This window comes from Sus scrofa, chromosome 13, assembly GCF_000003025.6.
Source record: "Sus scrofa isolate TJ Tabasco breed Duroc chromosome 13, Sscrofa11.1, whole genome shotgun sequence".
Taxonomy (NCBI): Eukaryota; Metazoa; Chordata; class Mammalia; order Artiodactyla; family Suidae; genus Sus; species Sus scrofa.
This window is the reverse complement of record NC_010455.5, coordinates 123798290-123820454: the sequence shown is the minus strand read 5'-3', so window position 1 is coordinate 123820454 and position 22165 is coordinate 123798290. Positions and strand designations below refer to the sequence as shown.

At 44.6% G+C, this 22165-nt stretch overlaps 1 protein-coding gene across 4 annotated transcripts in view; it reads right to left on the bottom strand.

Annotated features, from left to right (window-relative positions):
- The window catches only part of LOC110256379 (nmrA-like family domain-containing protein 1), a 35034-nt gene extending 17219 nt beyond the window's left edge, over positions 1 to 17815 (bottom strand). The window contains exons 1-6 of one of the 4 annotated variants that reach the window (XM_021070000.1): positions 17680 to 17802; positions 13499 to 13609; positions 13156 to 13394; positions 10878 to 11127; positions 8813 to 9003; positions 971 to 4041 (exon numbers count right to left, since the gene is read on the bottom strand). In XM_021070000.1, coding sequence (XP_020925659.1) covers positions 8822 to 9003; positions 10878 to 11127; positions 13156 to 13394; positions 13499 to 13609; positions 17680 to 17719 — 822 coding nt within the window. In that variant the 5' untranslated portion in view covers positions 17720 to 17802 and the 3' untranslated portion in view covers positions 971 to 4041; positions 8813 to 8821. Of the gene's footprint in view, positions 1 to 970; positions 4042 to 4421; positions 5026 to 8812; positions 9004 to 10877; positions 11128 to 13155; positions 13395 to 13498; positions 13610 to 17679 lie in introns of those variants that run through there. The other 3 variants (XM_021069999.1, XM_021070001.1, XM_021070002.1) reach the window with 3 other exon arrangements.

Sequence of the window (22165 nt, the reverse complement as noted above, 5' to 3'; positions counted from 1 at the left end):
ACACATGGCTTAGGGGATACCCTCTTCATGACTTCCCCAAGGACCGCCTCGTCCTCACTCCAACATTGGTTTCACTCTTCTCTTGTGTGTGCATCTAGGAGGAAGGGTTAGCAATAAACACCTTATGGAAAGTTGTGGTTTCACAGCATACGAGTAGATGTGGTTTCACCAGTTTTGGAGAGTTGATCTTCTCCCATGTTGCAGGTTAGAATTTCTACAGTATTTCTATGAGAAAAATAGGTCCCAAATTCCGAACAACTGAACTCTAAATGCATGTGATGACCCAGTCCTTTCATAAGTTGAGAATTGCATTGATCAAGGTTCTGATATGATGGAAAGCTCATAGACTTTGCAGACATAGACTTAGAGATGAATTTAAATCCTGGCTCTGGCACCTATGGGCAAATTACCTAAACTCTCCAAAGTATCTTTCTTTTTTGTTTGTTTGTTTTAATGATTTTTTTTCCATTATATCTGGTTTACAGTGTTCTGTCAATTTTCTACTGTACAGCAAGGTGACCCAGTCACACATACATATATACATTCTTTTTTCTCACATTATCATGCTCCATCATAAGTGACTAGATACAGTTCCCAGGGCTATACAGCAGGCAAAGTATCTTTCTTTATCAGTAAAATGAGGAGAAAATGTTGTTTAGAGTGTTGGTACAAAGATTTAGTGAAAGTATATACATATAGCTCCTATCATAGTGACTGCTACATAATAAATAACAACTATTATCGCTGTCATAACATAAGAAAGAATTAAGATTGTCTATGATATTTGTTAAACTTTGAAAGTAACTTTGTGGGAGTCCCTGTTGTGGTGCAAAGGAAACGAATCCGACTGGGAACCATGAGGTTGTGGGTTCGATCTCTGGCCTTGCTCAGTGGGTTAGGGATGCGGCATTGCCGTGAGCTGTGGTGTAGGTCACAGACACAGCTCAGATCTGGCCTGGCTGTGGCTATGGCATAGGCCAGCAGCTGTATCTCAGATTGGACCCCTAGCTCCATATGCTGCGGGTGTGAGGGTCCCCCCCAAAAAAAGCCAAAAAAAAAAGAAAGTAACTTTGTAACATAAAATTTCAATATCTAATTAATATGTTTTTATTATGGAAAACTGGAGGAAAGGAGAAACTTGAAAGGAGAAAGTAGAAACCAATCAAAATCTCATTATTCAATAAAAACCACTCTTACCATTCTGGTGGTATTTCTCTCAATATTTAACTATGTACTTTATACTTTACACAATTGGAACTAAGCTATATTAACATTATTTTACAACCAACATTTTTTTTTTTTTTTTTTTGGCCGCAACCATGGCATGCGGAAATTCCCAGGCCAGGGATCGAACCTGTGTCACAGCAGTGATAAAACTGTATTATCAACCCACTGCACCACCAAGGGAACTCCTTACATCCAACATTTTTCATTGAAAACATAGTAAGCTTTTTTTCAGTAAAGTTATTTACAAATTCTTGTCTTAAAGAATTTAAATTTTAAGAGAATTTTAAAAGCATTTAATAATTTATCTATTCCTTTAATGCTGAACATTTAGCTTATTTCTATTTTTTTATTCTGAACAGCACTTCCATATAAAATCCTGGAAATTTTATTTTATCTATATTTGTGTTCATTTACTTAAAATAGCTTCCTAGAAGTATTGCCAAGTCAAAGGGTGTGCACATTTTTAGTCCTCTTGCAACAGTTAACTGAGTAGCCCTTCAGAAATGCGCTAACAACTTATACTCTGGGGTGTTTTAAAGTTTATGCTCTTGCCTTCCTGTTCACTTCTCAGAGGAGTCCAGGAGTTGATTCCATTGCCAGGGAACAGCTACTTTGGAGGGCACACTGCTTAGCCCAGCAGGCACTTCCTTTTCCTAACAGTGCCCAGGTTTCCTTTCGGGGAGTTGTCTCTGCCCCTTGTACAGTTTGGTGGGACATCAGAGTTGGAAGGGTCCCCTGGGTGGGAGAAAGGATGCGGTGGAGAAGCCAGATGCAGGCGCCAAGCCAGATCCAGTCTCCGCCCACTGGGGGCCCAGCTCTGTGCAGGGGCCTCAGGCCCCCTTTCCATAGAAACCTCATCCTAGACCTGAGGGCCTCCCACTGCATGGGTTAGGACAGTGCTGGAGTTTTTGGATAATACCCCCGACTCTTCCTTTCCTTTCCTTAATCCCAAACCAGGCACAGAGAAGGCACATAATCCCACAGTACCAGGCACAGGGAAGATGTCCAGCACACGTAAGTTGAAATGGCCATAGAGGGTGGCTGAGAGAGACTGAAGGGCTGTAATTTGCACCATATAGCTGTCTCCTGGAGCCTTGTTCTCAAAGGGAGCCTCTGGAGAAATCCCCCTGGATAAGGTTGGAGCAACATTTTCTTATACTAGATGCTAGACTTGTCCTGCCATCTAGTGGTGGGTAAAGGGAGCTGGCAGGGACCAGCGGCGCCCCCCCCCCCCCGCCCCCGCCACGGCTGAGGGTGGTGAGTGTGAATCTGTGGTCCAGGAGGCCACGAGTGGATGGCAGGTCATGGGGAGACCCAGAACACTCCATGGGCACCTCAGAACTCAGGGTGCTGTATGAAGGAGGCAAGGGCACAAATCATTCTCAGTAATAATTGCAGCTACTATTTACCTAGCATGTACTCTCTGCCGAAGACTGTAGAGCATTTTTAAGCCTTTTTTTTTCTTTTTATTTTTCCCCCCTTTTGGCTGCCCCAAGGTATATGGAGTTTCCTGGCCAGGGATCAGATCCAAGCTGTAGTTTCAACCCAAGCTGCAGTGGTGGCAACACAGGATCCCCAATCCACTGCACAGGTCCTGGAGTCGAACCTGCATCCCATCACTACAAGACGCAGGGGATACTGTTGCAGGAACTCCCACTTTTTTACTCTTTTAACTTTGTAGCCCTTCCAGCAGCCCCTTGTGAGGATGGGGAAACTAAAGCCCAGAGAAATTAAGAGACTTGCCCAAATTCACACAACTAGTCAGTGGCAGAGGCAGGAATCAAATCCAGCACATTTGACTTCATTCATAGCTTACATTTCTAGAAACACTTCTAATATCAGAGTATACCTCCTTCTGTATCCCTACTTCCCCATCACCTCTACTCTCACCCCTACCCAACCCATTCCCTGGACCACAGGTGGTGGTTCCATTCACTGTGGAACCCCATCTCCCCTGTCTGTGCCTCTCTAGGATCCCCAAGCCTCTACTCTGAGCAACTCGGAAGGGAAGCTTTTCTCTCCCTCAGCCTGGAGATTGTAGGCAGAGAAACGAGAAGGTGGTGGTGGAGTCCCTCATCTACTGTCAACAAATACTGAAATGTTTTAGACTAACTGTAACAGCTCTTTCCACTTATTGGTGGTGTGAGATGCAAACAAGGCCCCTAAAAGGGTGTTTGGTTTCAAGTCGGCCACTGTAAAATCTGCTTCTAAACACAGGAAGGATTTCTTGTGCTTTCCAGGAAGAATAGGGAAACCATCCCAGGGCTACCCCAGCCTTGTCCCAAAGGCTGGAAGAACCAGCCTGCCACACCAGTGAGCACACATAGGGGCCAGGGACCTGCCAGCCTGCAGACACTCGAATTTAGGCTTATTTAGGAGACAGCAGCCATTCTTCCTGCCTGGCCTACCCAGACAAGTAATAAATCACCTATTTTTAGTTTAGAGTTTTGTTGTTCTTTTCCCTTTTTAGAAATTTATCCAGGCCTGTTTCCCAGGGTTGAGAGCTTGAGCTGCTCCAGTTGATGGCTTGGGGGATAAGGAGAGCACCCTTCAGAAACAAGCGTGGTCCTCAAATTGACTGTGATTCCCCTGTCCAGGAATCCAAATTTGTCTGCAATAACCTCAACATCATTTGTTCAACGAATACTTACCACTCGATGCCTGGGGACATCAGGCTGATGTTTCGCATTGCTTAACCTCCTCCTCTGAGCCAGATCCCAGGTCGCCACATCCTTCACACAAGCACTGCTACCTTGCTCAGCTGCTCCCAGCCCCTCTGATTGCCTGCCCCAGAGTAGAGGCTCACCTCCTTTCCTGGAAGTGGACAACATTTTGCCCTTTATGTTTCAGAGCTGCTTCTTACCGCTCTCCAATCCATGCCCCTACTTCCTTTTTCTTGTAATGGTGTGATCAATTAACTTTATTCACTCATTTAGTCTATCTATTTTTTTTTTTTTTTTGTCTTTTTGCCTTTTCTAGGGCCACTCCTGCGGCATATGGAGGTTCCCAGGCTAGGGGTCCAATCGGAGCTGTAGCCACCGGCCTGCGCCGCAGCCACAGCAACGCCAGATCCGAGCCGCATCTGCAAGCTACACAGCTCACGGCAATGCTGGATCCTTAGCAAGGGCAGGGATCGAACCCGCAACCTCATGGTTCCTAGTCAGATTCGTTAACCACTGAGCTACAACGGGAACTGCAAGTCAATCTATCTTTATTGATGTCTATCACGTGCCAGGCACTGGAATAAAAAACAGGGGAAGTCTCACAGCCAAGAGGAAAACCAGGGAACACAGAATTACAATATGGGGTAGAAAATGCTAAGCAGATACACACAAAGATATCATGGGGGCCCTTCCACCACCTTCGCTTTCGCCAGTCATTGCCTTAAGCTCCTGGCCTTCACCCACTGCAGAGCCTCTGAGCTTCACTTGCAACTAAATGGTGAGATGGCCCCTCTCACCCTGTGGCCCCAACCCAACCACAAACTGAAAAGGTCATGGCAGCCTTTGGAGAGAGGACCACTCCAATAAGAAATACACAGGAAGCGTTCCCTTGCTGTAAAGAGGACTGGAATCAGGGAGAAAGGATTTTGTGTGCTCAGGGGCCTGCGTGAACAGCTTAATTGACCTTCAGGGCTGCCTGGTTCTCTGAGACAAACTGGCTGAAGCTTTTGACTTTGGGGTTTAGTCGGCGGGTGAGCTCAATATCACGGTCTGGCTTCATTTGATAGAAACGACACATGTTGGCCACTTCCTTCACTGCAGGAACTCCCAGTTTCTCGTAAGCTTCCGGGGTAATCTTTCCAGAACAAGTGAAAAAAAATTTTTTTTAATAAATTTTATAGCCCTCATCTAAAGCAGTTTGAGAAGAAATTGTTCACTTCTGGACAATACAGATTCACAATTCTTTAGGAGGCTAAAGAATTAGGACTCTAGAACCCAGGAAACACTGAATTTTTTTTTCATAAGAAATTTGGCAACAAACTGACTTTTCTGAACTAATTTGGTGGCAAAACCCAATCTGAACGTATGTGAAGTTATTTACACTCCTTAATTATCCCATTTGGTGGAAATAGTCATGTATTTTTCTGCAGAGATATTGATGTGTTTGATGATGGGATCCTGCCCCGGGTCCCTGATAGTGATGTCACATAGTATTTGTAGACATAAACTACCTAAAAGCTGACAGATTCTGAAAGCTGAATTGATTCCAGCCCCAGCACTCAGGATAAGGTATGGTGGATTTATAGCCCCTCCATATGACCTGCTTTCATATATATACATCTCCTCCTGGGATTCCCTCGGCAACCCTCCGAGCTACACTGCCTCGGGCTTGTTTTCCTTCCTTCCTGACTGATGTCCCTTCCACCGTCACTCCGCTCCTTAATTAGAAATGAGCGTCTTGACTTCAGCCATCCCAGCATCCACCAGGGCCAGCCTGACAAACGCTGCCCATAACCCATGAGCCACCTTCTCTCTCCCTCCATAAACCCACCCCTTGAGGCACTTCTGACACTAACTAGATCAAGAGTCCCCCCGCCCGAATCAGCTAAGACCATTTCTAGCTATTGGACCCTGTATAATCAGTCTTTAACCCCCACAGATAAACTCTAACCTTCCTATTTCAAATGTGACAGATATAAACAATGGTTGTCATATGCCATTGATGATAATGAAAAATCAAGAACAACCTACATGTCCAAACAGAGGAATGATAAAATAAGTTGTGATATATCTACTCTAAAAAATCCTGCATTTATTAAAATTAATTCTTTTGAAGACATTGCTCATAATGTTAACTGAAACAAAATGGTGCATATTTCATTGTTTTAATTTTACTACATATATACTGGAAAAGGACTAGAAGAAAATGTGCAAATATCAGTAGTTTCTATCTGATAAATTAAACAATATGATTTTAATTTTCTTTTTTTATAATTTTCTGTATTTTCCGCAATAAGCACTTGTTATTTTTGAAAGCAAAAAAAATTAATTTTAATGAGTCTGTAAATAGAAGACTATAAGAGGAATGTGGAAGATGCCTTCTAAAATGTTTCTGTCCTTGAGTCACTCTCTTATCCTGTAACTTTGGTAACTAACAGCCCTCTGTAAAATAAGGGAATCTTATTCTTGAAGGAGAGAGATTTGTTCTGTTGTGTCTCACTTTCTGAGAGAATCACATTCCTTTTGGGGCTAGATAGGCATTTTCAGCCAGATCAGAGTTTCTGATGGGAGTTTGTTCTGGGGTGTGCATATGCTGAAGTAATAAAGCAAACAGGCTCATTCTGACCAGATTGAGCAAAAGTCAGACTTCCAGTGCTGGAGTGCCACCTTGTGGCCACATGCATCCTTCCCCAGAGTAGCATAGCCTGTAAGCATTTCCTCACTGCAGTTCAGTCGACAGCAACTCCAAGTCAAACTAGTTACGAAAAACAGCATTAACCATTCTGCAGAACTTCCAGCCTCTAATGCCCTAAAACTTCAGGTGCCAGCTGCGCTGTGAAATAGCTTGATGTACCAAGACCAGAAACCAAGAAATTTGAGTGAGAAACTCTTGGATGGTCCTGAGCCATCCCAAGCAATGTCTACCCTGTCCTCTGAGAATGAACCACACACACACACACCATATGCCCACACTCCTTCACCCTGCTCCTCTTCTTCTTTACAGAGTCCAGACCTCAGAGACAAAAATGAATATAAGAGCCAAATGCAAATTCACTGGGAGAGGGATCCATCGCTGAAAAGTAAATCTGCACCCAAGTATAAATTTGCAGGCTTTCTCATGAGTCCATCTTTTGAGTGGGTGGTGCCTTCTTGGGCTTGGGAGTAACATCTTCTCCATAAAATTTCTGTGGGTTTCAGTGAGATACCCAGATGTGGTTTTATGGCTGGCTTGACACCTACAATGTTTTTCCCCTACCAAATATCACTCTGCCTCCTCACAGCTCCAGTACTGAAGGTAAACTGGGAATCTAGGTGTCCCCTCAAGACTCACTGGCCCAAGAGTTGAAGATGAAAACAAAAACCAATCCTCTATCCCTAACTCCAGGAAACATTCTGGAGCAGAGGTCAACAAACTTTTTCTCGAAGAGCTAGACATAAATATTTTGGGCTTTCCGGTCTTATGGTTTCTGTCACAAGTACTCAGCTCTACGACTGTATCGGGAAAACAGCCACAGACAACACATAAACAAGGGTGCGGTTGTGGCCCAATAAATCTTTATTTATAAAAGCAGGCTTGAACTCTGTAAGGAAGAAGGCACTCCATATTATGGAGAGATGTCAATGACCAACTGAACCTTAGAAGGTATCCAAACCACACTCTCCTTTCACAGATGGGAGAACAGCAGCCCAGATAGGCAAAGAGCTGTGCTGGTTAATGCCTGCCAGCTCAAGGAAAAGTACGATTCCTCCTCTCAGCTGCAATGGTGTCTCTTCCAGGCACACACACACACACACACACAAACACACACACACACTTCCTTCTGGAAACCTGTCCCTCTCCTCCCGCTTATCAATACCTACCTGGAGAAATGGCTGGGACCGCTCAGTATCATTCCTCTCACATCTCTAGGAAAGGTCTGTCTGAGCTACACTTGAGTCCAGGCCATTCCAGCCTGCTGAGTTACTGGGGGTTTACTAAGGGTCACAACAGTGCCAGGCGCTGCCCATAGGAGTCTGACTGCATCCTTACAACAATCCTATGACAGGTGTGACCATCTTTTTTAACACGTGAATAAATGGAAGCCAGAGAGATTCAGTAACTTGCCAAGATTATTCAGATAGATAAGGGCAGAGCCAGGATATGCTTACCTCCCCAGACTGTCTCTGTTTCATTCCTGTTGATTCTTCAGTTTAGCCAGGCCAGCCCTATAGCTTGCTCCACTCGTACCCAAGACTTGCCCACAGCAGGACTGCCTCAAGGCTACTCCTTCCATGAAGACTTCTCCCACCCCTCTCTGACCACCAACAGCACAGAGAGTGTGAGCAACACAGTTAAGCACCCACAGCATTCTGTTTTGTATTGATCACTGGGACTTCATGTGTGTTGGCATTTTCATCCCCAAACTCCTCAAAGATAGCACCAGGCTCATAATAGGTACTTGAGATATACTTATCATGTGCCAAGCCCCTTAAGTGTATTCTCTCTAATTTTTGCAACATGTCCTGAGGTAGATGCTCTCATACACTTTATGAATGAAGAAGCTGAGTCTCAGGGAGGCTCAGTGCTTGCCCCACACCAGCCAGCTCCAGCAGACTGATCAGCAATGAGAGCTAGTCAGAGGGAAGTCAGGATGGTGTATATGGAAAACATTGTACTTCCATCTTCAGAGGCTAAGTTCTTTCCACCCAAAGGAATTTTACTTTAATAAGCTGATTTGCCCTGAAGCCAAAGAAATAAAGTCGGAAGGGTGGGATTCAGATGTACCAACAGATGAAGATAGATTTAGGGAGCTGGAGTCCTCTTTGATTTCTTCTGACAACCCAAGCTCAGCCCTGCTAGATCCATCAAAAGTCTACCAGAATTTATAGATTAGAGAGATGTCACTTCCTGTGATCATGTTGATGCATCTTTAAGGACTCACCTTTGCATCTCAAACCTCTTTCCCCATACTCTTGGACAAGATATCAGCATATTGTTGTATCGTTAGGGCTTCTGCACTGAGACCAACCGCCTTGCCTATAAACTCTTCTGGAGAATTAAAAATGCTGCAGACGGCCACTCCAACATCAGCAACAGAGATACCATACATCGGTACATCCCCCATAGGCAGTGCTAGTTTTTAAAACGGGGGGGGGGGAGAGATAAAAATAGCTAATTACTTCACATCCTTGGTAGGTCCCACCAACCTGAATGAATCAACCACTTAAACAAAAGGTATAGGAACACCATGTAATACTGAGAAGCTACCATTTATGCACAGTTATAAGGTTTTTTTGAGAAAATACCATAATGCCTGTGTATTGATTTTTTTTAAATGACTATTTACTAAGCACCTCCTGTGTGCAAGGCATGATTAATTGCATCTGTAACTCAGATGTCTCTGTTCAACTCCAGACTCATGTGTTCAGCTTCCTACTCAACATCCTTACTTGAATATTTAATAGACATTTTAAACTCAGCATGCACCAGGATGAATTCCTACACAACCTGCACCCCCAGTGCATTTCCCCATCTCAGTTAATGGCACCTCTATCCTTCCAGAGTCATTCTTGGAGTCAGGAGTTCTCTGGTGACCTGGTGGTTAAGGATCTGGCATTGTCAACTGCAGTGGCTCGGGTCACTGCTATGGCATGGGTTTGATCCCTGGCCCTGGAAATTCTGAATGCTTGCAGGTTGCAGGCAGGGCCAAAAAAAAAAAAATTCTGGAGTCAGCCTTAACGTGTTTCTCCCGCCACATATTTTTTTGGAAGTCCCGTTCACAGTATGTCCAGAATCAAATCCATAGATTACAATGTCTCCGTTCAGGACCTGGGAAACATGAGGTGAGCTGGGTCCTAAAACCTGGTAGGAGCATAGGAAGAAGTAGTGTGGCGTGGAGGGTGAAGAGAGATAGCACATCTATACATTTATCTAGTCACTTGTTGACCTATTACCCAAGTCACCTGTGATGTGTGGCAGGTGCTTCTGGCTCTAGTTCAGGTCCACTTTGCCACTAGTTATGCCCCAGTGAGGCTTAATTATGTGCCAAGGAAGAAAGACTGACTCACTGGCACTGATTCTTCCATATCCCCTCCACTCCATTCCACCTCGGAAGGGTGGCCTTCCCCTCAGAGCCACCTTGGACTATGGGCAAAGAAATGTCCCCAAGGGCAGGGGAATGGCAGCCGTGGACCTGCAGCCTGGCAATAACCAGGGGTCCTGGTGAAAACGATGGTCCTCCAGGCTCCAGCCCAGACTTAAGGAATCAGACTCTGCAGGCAAGGCTGGAAACATTTCCCCGGCAGAGTCAGGGTCCCTCTAAGGATTCTTTTTTTTTTTTTTTTTTTTTGTCTTTTTGTCTTTTTTGTTGTTGTTGTTGTTGTTGCTATTTCTTGGGCCGCTTCCGCGGCATACGGAGGTTCCCAGGCTAGGGGTCGAATCGGAGCTGTAGCCACCGGCCTACGCCAGAGCCACAGCAATGTGGGATCCGAGCCGCGTCTGCAACCTACACCACAGCTCACGGCAATGCCGGATCCTAAACCCACTGAGCAAGGCCAGGGACCGAACCCGCAACCTCATGGTTCCTAGTCGGATTCGTTAACCACTGCGCCACAACAGGAACTCCTCCTCTAAGGATTCTGACCCTGGAACTCAGGTCAAGAAGAAGAAGAGAATGTTTTCCCTGTTGCTAGCAGGGGAAGACATCTTGTCCACCTCTCCCATGAGATGTGAGGAAGCTGAGGTTTGTGGCTCAGTGCTTACATGAGAAGCTTCAGCACAGTAAGACTGGAGGTATAATCCTTTGTGTTTCTGGCCCAAGAGTCAGCTCTCTCGAAGTCTGGGACACTGTGGAGTCCCTCGCAGCACCTCACACAGAGCTGAGCACACAGTAGGCACTCAGATGGCATGTGTCCACTGAACAGAGGAAGGAGGGGAGAGACCTGGGTGGAGGAGTGGAGGCAAGGACAGCGGGTGTCTGGTGAGTTTCACTACAACCTTCCACTTACCCAGGGTGTAGTAATCTCCATCAGAGGCTTTCACTGGCTTCCACGGGCCGAGGAAGTTTTCAAAGTAAGCTGCTATGCGGACACTGGTCATGGGAACGCCAATGGACCAGAAATATTCCTCCACCTCTCCCTTGCCGTCGAAGTGCGGCACCTCCAGCTTACCGCCCGTCAGGCGCCAGACATTCTCCAGGCCGCTGTACACCACGTGCTTCAGACCCAGGCTCTTGGCAGTATCAGCCACCAGCTTTCCCTAAGGGGCAAAGGTAGATGCCTTATAGAGAAGGCTGAGTGGGCACACAGACCGGAGGGCAGGCACTGGCCCCCTGCTCCCCCTCCTTTTCTCATGGTTCTCCTTGGAGGGGAGCTCTACCCACATCAGACCATGTGAGAGGCCACCAGCATCAACCAGCAAGGATCCACTATGCCAAAGTGCTCAACTCCCATCTAGCTGAGAGGTAACCTGGCAGGAACAGTCAGGAACATCTGGCCACTTCCCCTGGGCTGTCAGTAACTTTGTGATCAACTATCACATTTATATATGTATAAAAGACTCAGGCATACCTGAAGAAACAGTATGTAATGTTTTCTGGTAATGGACTATATCTGCACACCAGTTGGATATTGAGGGCAAAATGGAGGGAGATATACATTATTCATACACACACACACACACACACACACACACACATGTATGTGTATATATACATTTATTTTCTTTTTGTGGTTTTAGTTCCAAAGCTCCTTCATCATTTCCCTCCCTCATCTTTCTTTTCACTGTTCCCTTCTTTCTTGCCTTTCAAAACCCCATGTAGCAAATAGAGAAGACATAATTTATCTGCCTTAGTAGGTGGAACAAAAGAAACAGAGAAATGACTTGTACCCCTATATTCCATGGTGAGTGAATATCAGAATCAGAACCTATAGTTCCTAAAATAAGCCCTACCAACGTTCATCACTAAAAGACAAGCTGTAAATGATGTAATTACCTTAACAGACATTCCTAAAATGGTTTGATCTTGCTCTTTATTTTTTAAGTTGTATCATTTCTGAAAGAGTCTGGTCCCATCCATTACATTTTTAAAATCCCGTTTTCATACTTTTTTCTGATTTATACATATGTATAATTTTCAAATAGTTCTGTCATGAGGAGGGAAAGTAGATCTTATAATGGTAAAGAAGTTCCCTGTACCCCCAGGCTGATAACCACTTTTTAGAAATAATCATGTTCATCTCTTTTAGCTGCTTGTGTATTTTTTTTTTTTTTTGGTCTTTTTAGGGCCACACCTGCAGCATATGGAGGGTCAGAGTCAGGAGTCTAATAGGAGCTACAGCTGCTGGCCTACACCAGAGCCACAGCAACACAAGATCCGAGCCTCGTTTGCAACCTACACCACAGCTCACAGCAACGCTGGATCCGTAACCCACTAAGCAAGGCCAAAGATTGAACCTGCAACCTCATGGTTCCTAGTCAGATTCACTTCCCCGCGCCAAGACGGGAACTTCTGCTCGTCTATTTCTAAATAACATGTTTATACTGCTAATTCTTGATTTTTCTCACTTTATTATCTGCTAAATTTCTACTATGACAAACGAGCCCTCATCTTCAGCTCACTCTCTCAATTTCTCTCTCTCCCTTCTCTCTCTCACACATGCAGCCCACCACCATCATCACCATTACACACCTACACAATTCCCTTTTTTCATCCTCAGAATATCATCATTTAATCAGTGCTCACATAGCTGAAGCTGAGCCAGGTGATATTCTACAGTTACGTTTACTTTTTCTACAAATTGTCATTTTCCCCATGGTTAATCACTGTGGGCGTATTTGCTTGTTTGCTTACTTCTTTTCCAGTGTACTCATCATTCTTTCATCTCCAAATTCTCTGCTGTAGGTCTAAAGATATTCATTACTTTTTTGTTCTTCCCATTTCACTCTGAGTCGTTTGTGGGTGTCCTTGCTGCCACCCCTCATGTGCCATCTACAAACACGTGGGGAGAATCAGAGCAGCTAGTGGCTGACTCCACTACCTAGTTCCTCTCAGATCTGCAAGGTCACATTTGGACATTGATTTCTCAATCACCACTCCAACAATCCACCCCTCCAACTTACAGTCATACCTCTAACAAATACCAGAAGTGCATGTACTTCATAAGCACCAGAGAAACATTACGAGATGAGGCTGACATTTTTGCCCGGGGTTGAATACCTACCCCCTTTCAGGGAGGGCAGAGTACCCGGGAGGAGAAGAAGAAAGGGCTCAAAGGTGGTTCCCACCTGAAACACTTCTTTCTCTTTGCTGAAATCGTCCCAGAAGTTGGTCACCATGAAGGACCCATAGGCTCCTTTCAAGACAGCCTCCACCGATGCTTTGTCGTTCAGGTCCCCTTTTACCCACTCAGCCCCAAGTTCCCGAAGCATCTGCACGTTTGGTCGGGTCTCATCCCTGATCAGGGCTCTCACCTTGAACTTTTTGCTCTCCAAAATGGCCCTGGCCACAGAGCCGCCCTGAGCTCCTGCAAGATTGGGGAAGAAGCAATACAGGAAGATCAGAAAGCAAGTTCCCTAAAAGAAGAGTAGGGAGTCCTATTATTCAGAGTAAAGGTGCTGTTGTAATTACTTTGGGTGGTATCCCCACGGCTTGAAAGAGTGGTTTTCAAAGTAGGTTTCTCACAGCATCTTTGGAGGTAGCTTTGCCGAAGCCACTGGGGGAGAGGAAGCACGGGAGAGGCTGGAAGCAAATAGGAAGCCAAGTAAGCAGGTTCAATGAAGCAGTTCTGCTTTTATCTGACTATAGATTTTATTTTGAGGTTCTTCATACAATTTTACTTTCAAAAGTGGTTTTATATATATATATACATATATATAATTTATATATTTTTATATATTTATATATAATATATTTATATTATGCATTTATATTATATATTTATATATATATAATTTTTTTTCGTCTTTTTAGGGCTACACTCGTGGCATGTAGAAGTTCCCAGCCTAGGGGTCTAATTGGAGCTGTTGCTGCCGGCTTACGCCAGAGCCACAGCAATGCCAGATCCAAACTGCATCTGCAACCTATACCACAGTTCATGGCAATGCCATATCCTTAACCCACTGAACGAGGCCAGGGATCAAACCCGCAACCTCATGGTTCCTAGATGGATTCGTTTCCACTGCACCACAATGGGAACTCCATATATTTATATTTTATATATAAACAATATATTTTTGTTTTATTTATATTTAATATGATATTTATTTTAAGGTTAAAAACTTGTAGAAATTTCTTTTTATGGTGTTCAAGGCCATTCACGGTGTGATATCTACTTGCCCAGTTTACAAATATTTACTGAATTCCCTGTAATATATGCCAGGTACTGTGCAGTTACTGACATTTGGGAGCCTCCATCAAATTGGCCGGCTGCTTGTCCTGAATTTTTTATGTGTGTGCCTCAAAATCCACCTTCACCTTCTCTCTATCCTGCCTAGTGCCCTGGACTCCATCAGTGGGCTCTCTTGCCCTCAGTTTGGCTTTGGCCCAAGGGAGGTATCAGCAAGGAACCCAAGGGTTGGAAGAGAGGTGACCCTCTCCACATTGCTACTTTCCCCAGATTTTGGTCATCTCTCTTGCCCTTTGCTTCTTTCATATTGTTTCTTAGTCTTTACTGCTCTATTCACTGTCTATCTTTATTAAATTTTCTCAACTTCTCTGAAAGAGTATGGCACCTGTTTCTTGGGTTACCCCTACTGATAGACCACTGATAACCCTATGAGTCTGCCAGTCCGTGATCTCCACCTTTGCACATGGAGCTCTAGCCAGTTTCATGCTGTCATGAATGTGAACAGATAGCCAAATTTCAAGGAAACCCTCCAACATGAAAGGCAAAACCAAAACAAGCAAACTGCTGAAAGGAAACAGAAACAATGGAGGGAACAGAAGAAAAATTGTAAAGAATTAATATCCCCAGAAATTGGAGAAGATATTGCATTCGGAAGTTCCCACTGTGGCTCAGCAGGTTTAGGACCCTACTAGTATTCATGAGAATGCAGGTTGGATTCCTGGCCTCGTTCAGTGGCTTATGGATCTGACGTTGCCATGAGCTGTGGTGTAAGCCGGCAGCTGCAGCTCTGATTCAATCCCTAGCCTGGGAACTTCCATATGCTGTGGGTGTGGCCCTAAAAAACAAACCAAAACAAACAAAAAACAAACAAAAAAATTACTTTTGCGTGCTGTATCTATAAAAATTAAAATTCAATAATAAGTATTTGTTGACCACATGAGTTTGCTAGGGCTGTCATAATAAAATTCCACAGATTCGTGGCTTAAACAACCAAATTGTATTTCTAAAAGTTCTGGAAGCCGGAGGTCCACAATCAAGATGTTGATAGGTTCAGTTTCTCCTAAGGCCTCTCTCCTTGGATCGTAAATAAAGAGGCTTCTTACTGTGTCTTCACATGGCCTTTCCTGTATGCGTTTGAGCCCCTCTTGTCTCTTTCTCTGTCAAAATTCCATCTTGTTATGGACATCAGTCAAATTGGGTTATGGCCCAAGCTCATGGCTTCACTTTAACTTTAAAGGCCCTATCTGCAAATGCTGTCACACTCAGAGGTGTTAAGATTAGGGCTGCAACATATGAATTTGGGAGGGGACACAATTCAACCCACAATACAACTGTTGTAATGATTTCCTCACAACCATACTATAAACATTCTCTCCAGAAACTGGTTATTCAGTCAGCATGCCTCCTTAGCTAACTACCAGTCAACTTTCTTCAACTCTGATTCATCTAACCTGATTCCTTTAGGAGCCACTCCCCAAGGATCTTATCCAACCTCTTACTCTGGATGCCTAGGTGGTAACTAAAATTTAAGGAGACTAAAAGAGAGCTCCTGACCTTCCTTGACCCGTTGGTCTTCCCCATTTCAGTGAACCACAACTTTTTTCTTCTGGTTGCTCAAGCCTGAATGCTTATGAATCATTCTTTTCTCCTCTCCTCTTACCTCTGATACCTGGTCCCTCAGGGAACCCTGTCAACTCTCTTTAAAACATAACAGGGGAGTTTCCTGGTGGTCTACTTGTTAGGACTTGGTGCTTTCACTGCTGAGACCTGGGTTCAATGCCTGGTCTACGAACTGAGATCCCGCATCAAGCCACTGCATGATGCAGCCAAACGGACAAGCAAAAATTATATCTGGAATCAGACTATTCCCGGATCTAAGGTCTAAGCTACTATCATCTTGCCTGGTTTAGGGCAACAGCCTCATAAGAGGTCTCCCTGATTCAGCCCTTGCCCCCATAGTCACTTCACAAAACAGAAGCTAAAATGAGCCTTTAAACACCTAATCTTATCATTCATACTCTGTCCAAAACCCTCCCCTGGCTTCTCAACTCTTTCAGGAAAAACCAACCATGTCACCATCACTGTAATGCGACAATCATCTCCTTTTCTCTACTTTTATTTCCTTCAACAGGCAATGTCATATCTGGCTGTTGATTTTTGAGAATTTGCTTCTCTCTTCTCCCTGTTTGGGGCTTTGCCTCCCTTCAGACAAAATCCCTAACCTCACAGAGCTTCTATCCTATGTGGAGAGACAGACAGTAATGGGAGAAATCAAGCAGGGAGGGGAGTCAGACAGGCAACGTGGAGAGGGGTTGCAATTTTATTTTATTTTACTGTCTTTTTAGGGCTGTACCGATGGCATATGGAAGTTCCCAGGATAACGGTCGAATTTGAGCTGTAGCCGCCAGCCTACACCACAGCCACAGCAACAAGGAATCCGAGCCGTGTCTGCACAACCTACACCACAGGTCAGGCACCGCCGGATCCCTAACCCACTGAGCGAGGCCAGGGATCCAACCTGCGTCCTCACGGATGCTAGTCAGATTCCTTTCTGCTGAGCCAGGACAAGAACTGGCTTAAAATTTAAAATTGGCTGCAATTTTAAATACCGAGCTCTGGAAAGTGCACATGGAGAGGACACCAGCTGGTGGCAGACAGGAGGGAGAAAGCAGTGTGGGTAACTGGAGGAAGATTACTCTAGGTTGTGGGAGCAACCAATGCTAAGGCCTTAAGGTGGAGTGAGTCTGAGAAACACACAGAATGAGCAAGGGTGAACGGAAGAAGATGAGGTCCACAAGGGTCTCATAGGTGATCCGCTGGGCTTTGCATTTTACCTGGAGTGAGACAGAGGGTTTTGAGCAAAGCTTGCCATGCTATGACAGTTTCAAATAGATCAAAAGGCAGATGTGAGAATTTGACAGAGGAGAAAGACCTGACTAGAATTACATTTTGCCAAGATAGCTCTGGCTGTTGGAGAGCAGAGTGCAAGGGAGGCAGAGTGGAAGCAGCAATGCTGGCTAAAGGCTCTTGGGCAGCTGTCCAAGAGGGAGAAGTCCCTCCCCCAGAGAGTCGCTGGAATACAGGTTAGGCACAAGGCTGTCCCTACATACCCATGGGCTCTCACACTTGCTCATTTTGCTTGTCAGAAAGCGAGCAGAGAAAAGTCTCCAGAGTAGAGCTAATGCTGATGTGCAACTTCTACGAAAAAAGAAAGAAAAAGAAATACAGACAGACAGCTGTCCTTGTTCTGCTGAGATCCTTTTTGACCAATCAAGCCAAATCACCCTGCCCCATTACTACATCAGAAATGATGTATCAAGCAAATGATACTTTTCTCAGTTTTCCTTCAAAGGGCCCTTTGTTCTGTCCCTGCTTGCAAACTCTGAAATGAAAATCAGGAAGACAAGAAAGTAAGCAAAGTGAGCATGCACTTTAAAAGTGAGGAGTTTGGGGGGTTTTTTACCTGTTGCTCCAAACACTGCAATGGTTTTCTTGCTGGCCATGTTACTGAACACAGAATTAGTTCAGAAGCAGGAGTTTCCTCCAAACAGTGAAGCAGATGAAATGCGAAGTTCCACTGACTGTGAGATTTATAAACCACAACTAGCCACCACACCCCTAATTTTCACTTGTAAAACCTTTATCGCTAGATACCTTAGTCACTCTGACACAGCGGTTTTCTAAATGAGGATTCATTTAGTCGCTGTCATGTGTACAGCAAATTTGTATGAAGTACACTAGGCATAGAACTAGAGACCCTGGTTAGAGAGAGAAGCTAGTAAGTAAAAGCAAAGCAGAGAGGAGCATAGAGGGGACATAGGTCCTAGCGGAAAGACAGGAAACTCAGACTGGGGGGGTGTTAGAGAAGGCATTTAGACGAGGTGATGCTGAAGCTGACCAGAAGTCCCCTTGAGTTGTTCAGTCAGGAAGAGTAGAAAGAGAGACCACCCTAGGCAGGAGGAATGGAGGAATCAAGGAACCAAGGAACTTGAACTTTGCCTATTTAAGTTCAAAGACAAGGTAATCATGACACAGGGCTCATGCTGGGTGCAGTAATGCTATATGAATGGCAGGAAATCAGACTGGGAAGGATGGCGGAGTCCAGAACACAATGGCCTGGCAAGTCTGTCAAGGAGCTTGGATTTATCCTGGCGGCCACAGCAGGTGTCATGTGATCCTCTGGCAGCAGAATGGAGGATGCGTTGAAACAAGACAATGCTGGAAGCGGAAACTCTCCTAAGGAGACTTAAGAAATGATACATGTGAGAAATGACAAAACTTGAATGGAGGCAAGCCTTTTTTGGGTGGATTGTGTCCCTCCAAAATTCAAAGGTTGAAGTTTTAACTCCCCATGCCTCAGAATGTGATCTTTCTTGGAGAGAAAGTGTAGGCAGAGGTCATCAAGGTAAAGTGAGATCATTGGCATGTGCCTGGCCCAGTATGACAGGTGTCCTTATAAAAGGGGGAAATTTGAAAACAGAGGTGAGTACAGAGGGAAGAGGATGCGGAGATACAGGGAGACTGCCATGCGAATGCAAAGACGGCCATCTGTAAGGCAAGGAGAGAGGCCTGGAGCAGATCCTTCCCTCATAGCCATCAGAAGGAGCCAACCCTGCCAACATCTGAATCTTGGACTTCCCTTCTCCAGAATCATGAGACAATATGCTTCTGCCTTGTGGTTCTTTGTTGCAGAAGCCCTAGCAGACTATCGAGTCAGTGACAATGGGGGTGAAGTGAAACATATTCAGGAGGTAAACTGAGAAGATCTTCATGGTTGGATGTGGGGAAAGGGAAAATGAAGAGAAAGGACTAAAAATGACTCTGCCCACTGGAGGAGTTGGCAACAGAGGAAATGAACACAGAACTGGGCAAGTTGCGTTGGAGGCTGCAACTGGTTGAGACATTGGGAGGTGAGGAAGTGAGGAAAGCACTGTAGATATCTGCTTTAAGGAGATTGCTGTAAAGGAAGTGAGAGCAAACTGTGGTTACATGAGGAAATAAAGTTTTCTTTCCGTCGGAAAGACTTGAATACACATGAGGATTAAGGGTGGCGTACTACCTCCCTCATACTTTGCTTTATTTTTCTTCATAACATTTATAACATGACATGCTACAGGCGTGTTTCTTTGCCCTTATGTTTATTTCCCCCCCTCCCTAGCAATTGGACTGTGTACTCAACGAGGGCACTGACTTTGTTTTATTCACTTATGTGTGTCTCCAATGCCTGCCACTCTGGCACACAGCAGGTGCACATGAAATATTTGTGAAATGAATGAAGGAATAATTAGTGGAGTTAGGTTACTGGGAAATATGTAGGGCACAGACTCTGCAGCTGATGAAGAGGAGCTGGAAAGAGCACCTACCCCAGGAATACCTGGGTCCCTCTCCTGAAAAGGCATGAAGATGGATCTAAAACAGGAGGCAGATCATGGGTCTTCAGCCTGTCGGCCTTTCCTTTTCCCTCCAGGCTCCTACTTGTATCACCTGCTTCTGCCTAATTATCCTTATAAGAGAGAGCAATTCTCCTGTGTTTCTCTATAGTTTCCACAGGGAAACTGAAGGGTAAGCTCTGGAGTTGTTGAGGTTGAAAGAGCTGGTCATGCACATCTGTCCATTTCTTGAGGGCAAAGGTGCACAGGCTAAGCTGGACACGCTAAATCCAGAAGAATCAGTAAGTGGGGCACTGTATGTTCTCACTTCTAAGATAAAAATGCTAATTGAATAAAGTCAGCAATGTCACAAAAAAGACATATGTAGCCTCTGCTACCCTACACTACATAAAATCCTACCATAGCCGTATGGAGAATTCTCTTTGTCTTTTTTTTTTTTTTTTTGTTGTTGTTGTTGTTGTTGTTGTTGTTGTTGTTGCTATTTCTTGGGCCACTCCCACGGCATATGGAGGTTCCCAGGCTAGGGGTTGAATCGTAGCTGTAGCCACCGGCCTACGCCAGAGGTACAGCAACACAGGATCCGAGCCGCGTCTGCAACCTACACCACAGCTCACGGCAACGCCGGATCGTTAACCCACTGAGCAAGGGCAGGGACCGAACCCGCAACCTCATGGTTCCTAGTCGGATTCGTTAACCACTGCGCCACGACGGGAACTCCGTATGGAGAATTCTCAATACCATTCCAAGTAGACTTGCACAAGAGACAAAGGTTTATTTTCAAGGAAGTTTATCCATAGTATTATTTGTATTGAAAAGAACTAGAGACAATCTAAAATTCTGCCACAAGAGGATGAATTAAATAAATAAAGGCGAAGCCATGAGACAGAGTGGTGTAGCTCCATTAAAAATTACATTTTCTTGAGTTCCCGTCGTGGTGCAGTGGTTAACAAATCCGACTAGGAACCATGAAGTTGTGGGTTCGATCCCTGCCCTTGCTCAGTGGGTTAACGATCCGGCATTGCCATGAGCTGTGGTGTAGGTCGCAGACTCGGCTCGGATCCAACGTTGCTGTGGCTCTGGCGTAGGCTGGCAGCTACAGCTCCGATTAGACCCCTAGCCTGGGAAACTCCATATGCCAAGGGAGCGGCCCAAGAAATGGCAAAAAGACCAAAAAAAAAAAAAATTACATTTTCTGGAGTTCTCATTGTGGCGCAGCAGCAGCAAATCCAACTAGTATCCATGAGGATGTAGGTTCAATCCCTGGCCTCACTCAGTGGGTTAAGGATCCGGTGTTGCCATGACCTGTGATGTAGGTCACAGCCGTGGCTTGGATCCCACGTTGCTGTGGCTGTGTCGTAGGCCAGCAGCTGTTGCTCCGATTCCACCCCTAGCCTGGGAACTTCCATGCTGCAGGTGCGGCCCTAAAAAGCAAAAAAAAAAAAAAAAAATTACATATTCTAAGAATTTTCACAATATGGGAAAATACAATATAAAGTTATATGAAATCAGCAGAATAGAGAACCACATATATATTGTGATTCCATGTTGTAAACAAAAATACACACACACATATATGGTCTAAGAAGAGTTAAGTGATGTTATGCAATATATTGCTGGTAAAACCAGAGGACTGGGCATGACATGACATGATTGCCCTCACATCCTGATTACAGCATAGTACTATGACATGCACTTTCTGAGAGTTAAATGCAAAAAAAATTAAAAGTTTATGAGGATATAAAAGCACAGTTCCTAGTGGCCAAAAGTCAGAAACATCCCAAATATCCATCAAGAGTGGGATGGTTAAAGTGTGGCATATTCATACACTAGTATACCTTACAGCAACAAGAATAAATGAACTACTGCAACACACACCAGTCTGGGAGAATCACACAAATAAAACGTTGAGCAAAAGAGTATGGGAATTGGAGTTCCCTTCATGGCTCAGTGGTTAAAGAATCTGATTAGGAACCAAGAGGTTGTGGGTTTGATCCCTGGCCTCGCTCAGTGGGTTAAGGATCCGGCGTTGCCGTGAGCTGTGGTGTAGGTCACAGACGCGGCTCAGATCCCACGTTGCTGTGGCTCTGGTGTAGGCCAGCAGCCACAGCTCTGATTAGACCCCTAGCCTGGGAACCTCCATGTGCCGTGGGAGCGGCCCTAGAAAAAGCAAAGAGACCAAAAAAAAAAAAAAGGACAGGAATATCTAGCATATAATTCAATGTATAGTCAAGCCGAAAGCAGGATAAACAAATATGTGCTGAGAGAAATCAGAATAGTGAGGGTGGTGATTAGAGGGAGCTCAAGGATGGGGCTTCTGCCCAGCTGGTAAGGCTCTCTTTCTTGATCCAGGGGTTGATTGCATGATTGAGATCATGTTGTGAAAATTTATTGAACTGTACCGTTAAGATAAGTCCAATTTTCTGCATCATACTTCATTAAAAAGTTTACTTTAAAAATCATCTTTAAAGAAAAATAAGTTTAAGGTGACCAAATAGGAAAAGATAAAGAGGGCAGATACCAGCCTATAAGCATTTACACTTGGTGGGGAAAAAAATGGCT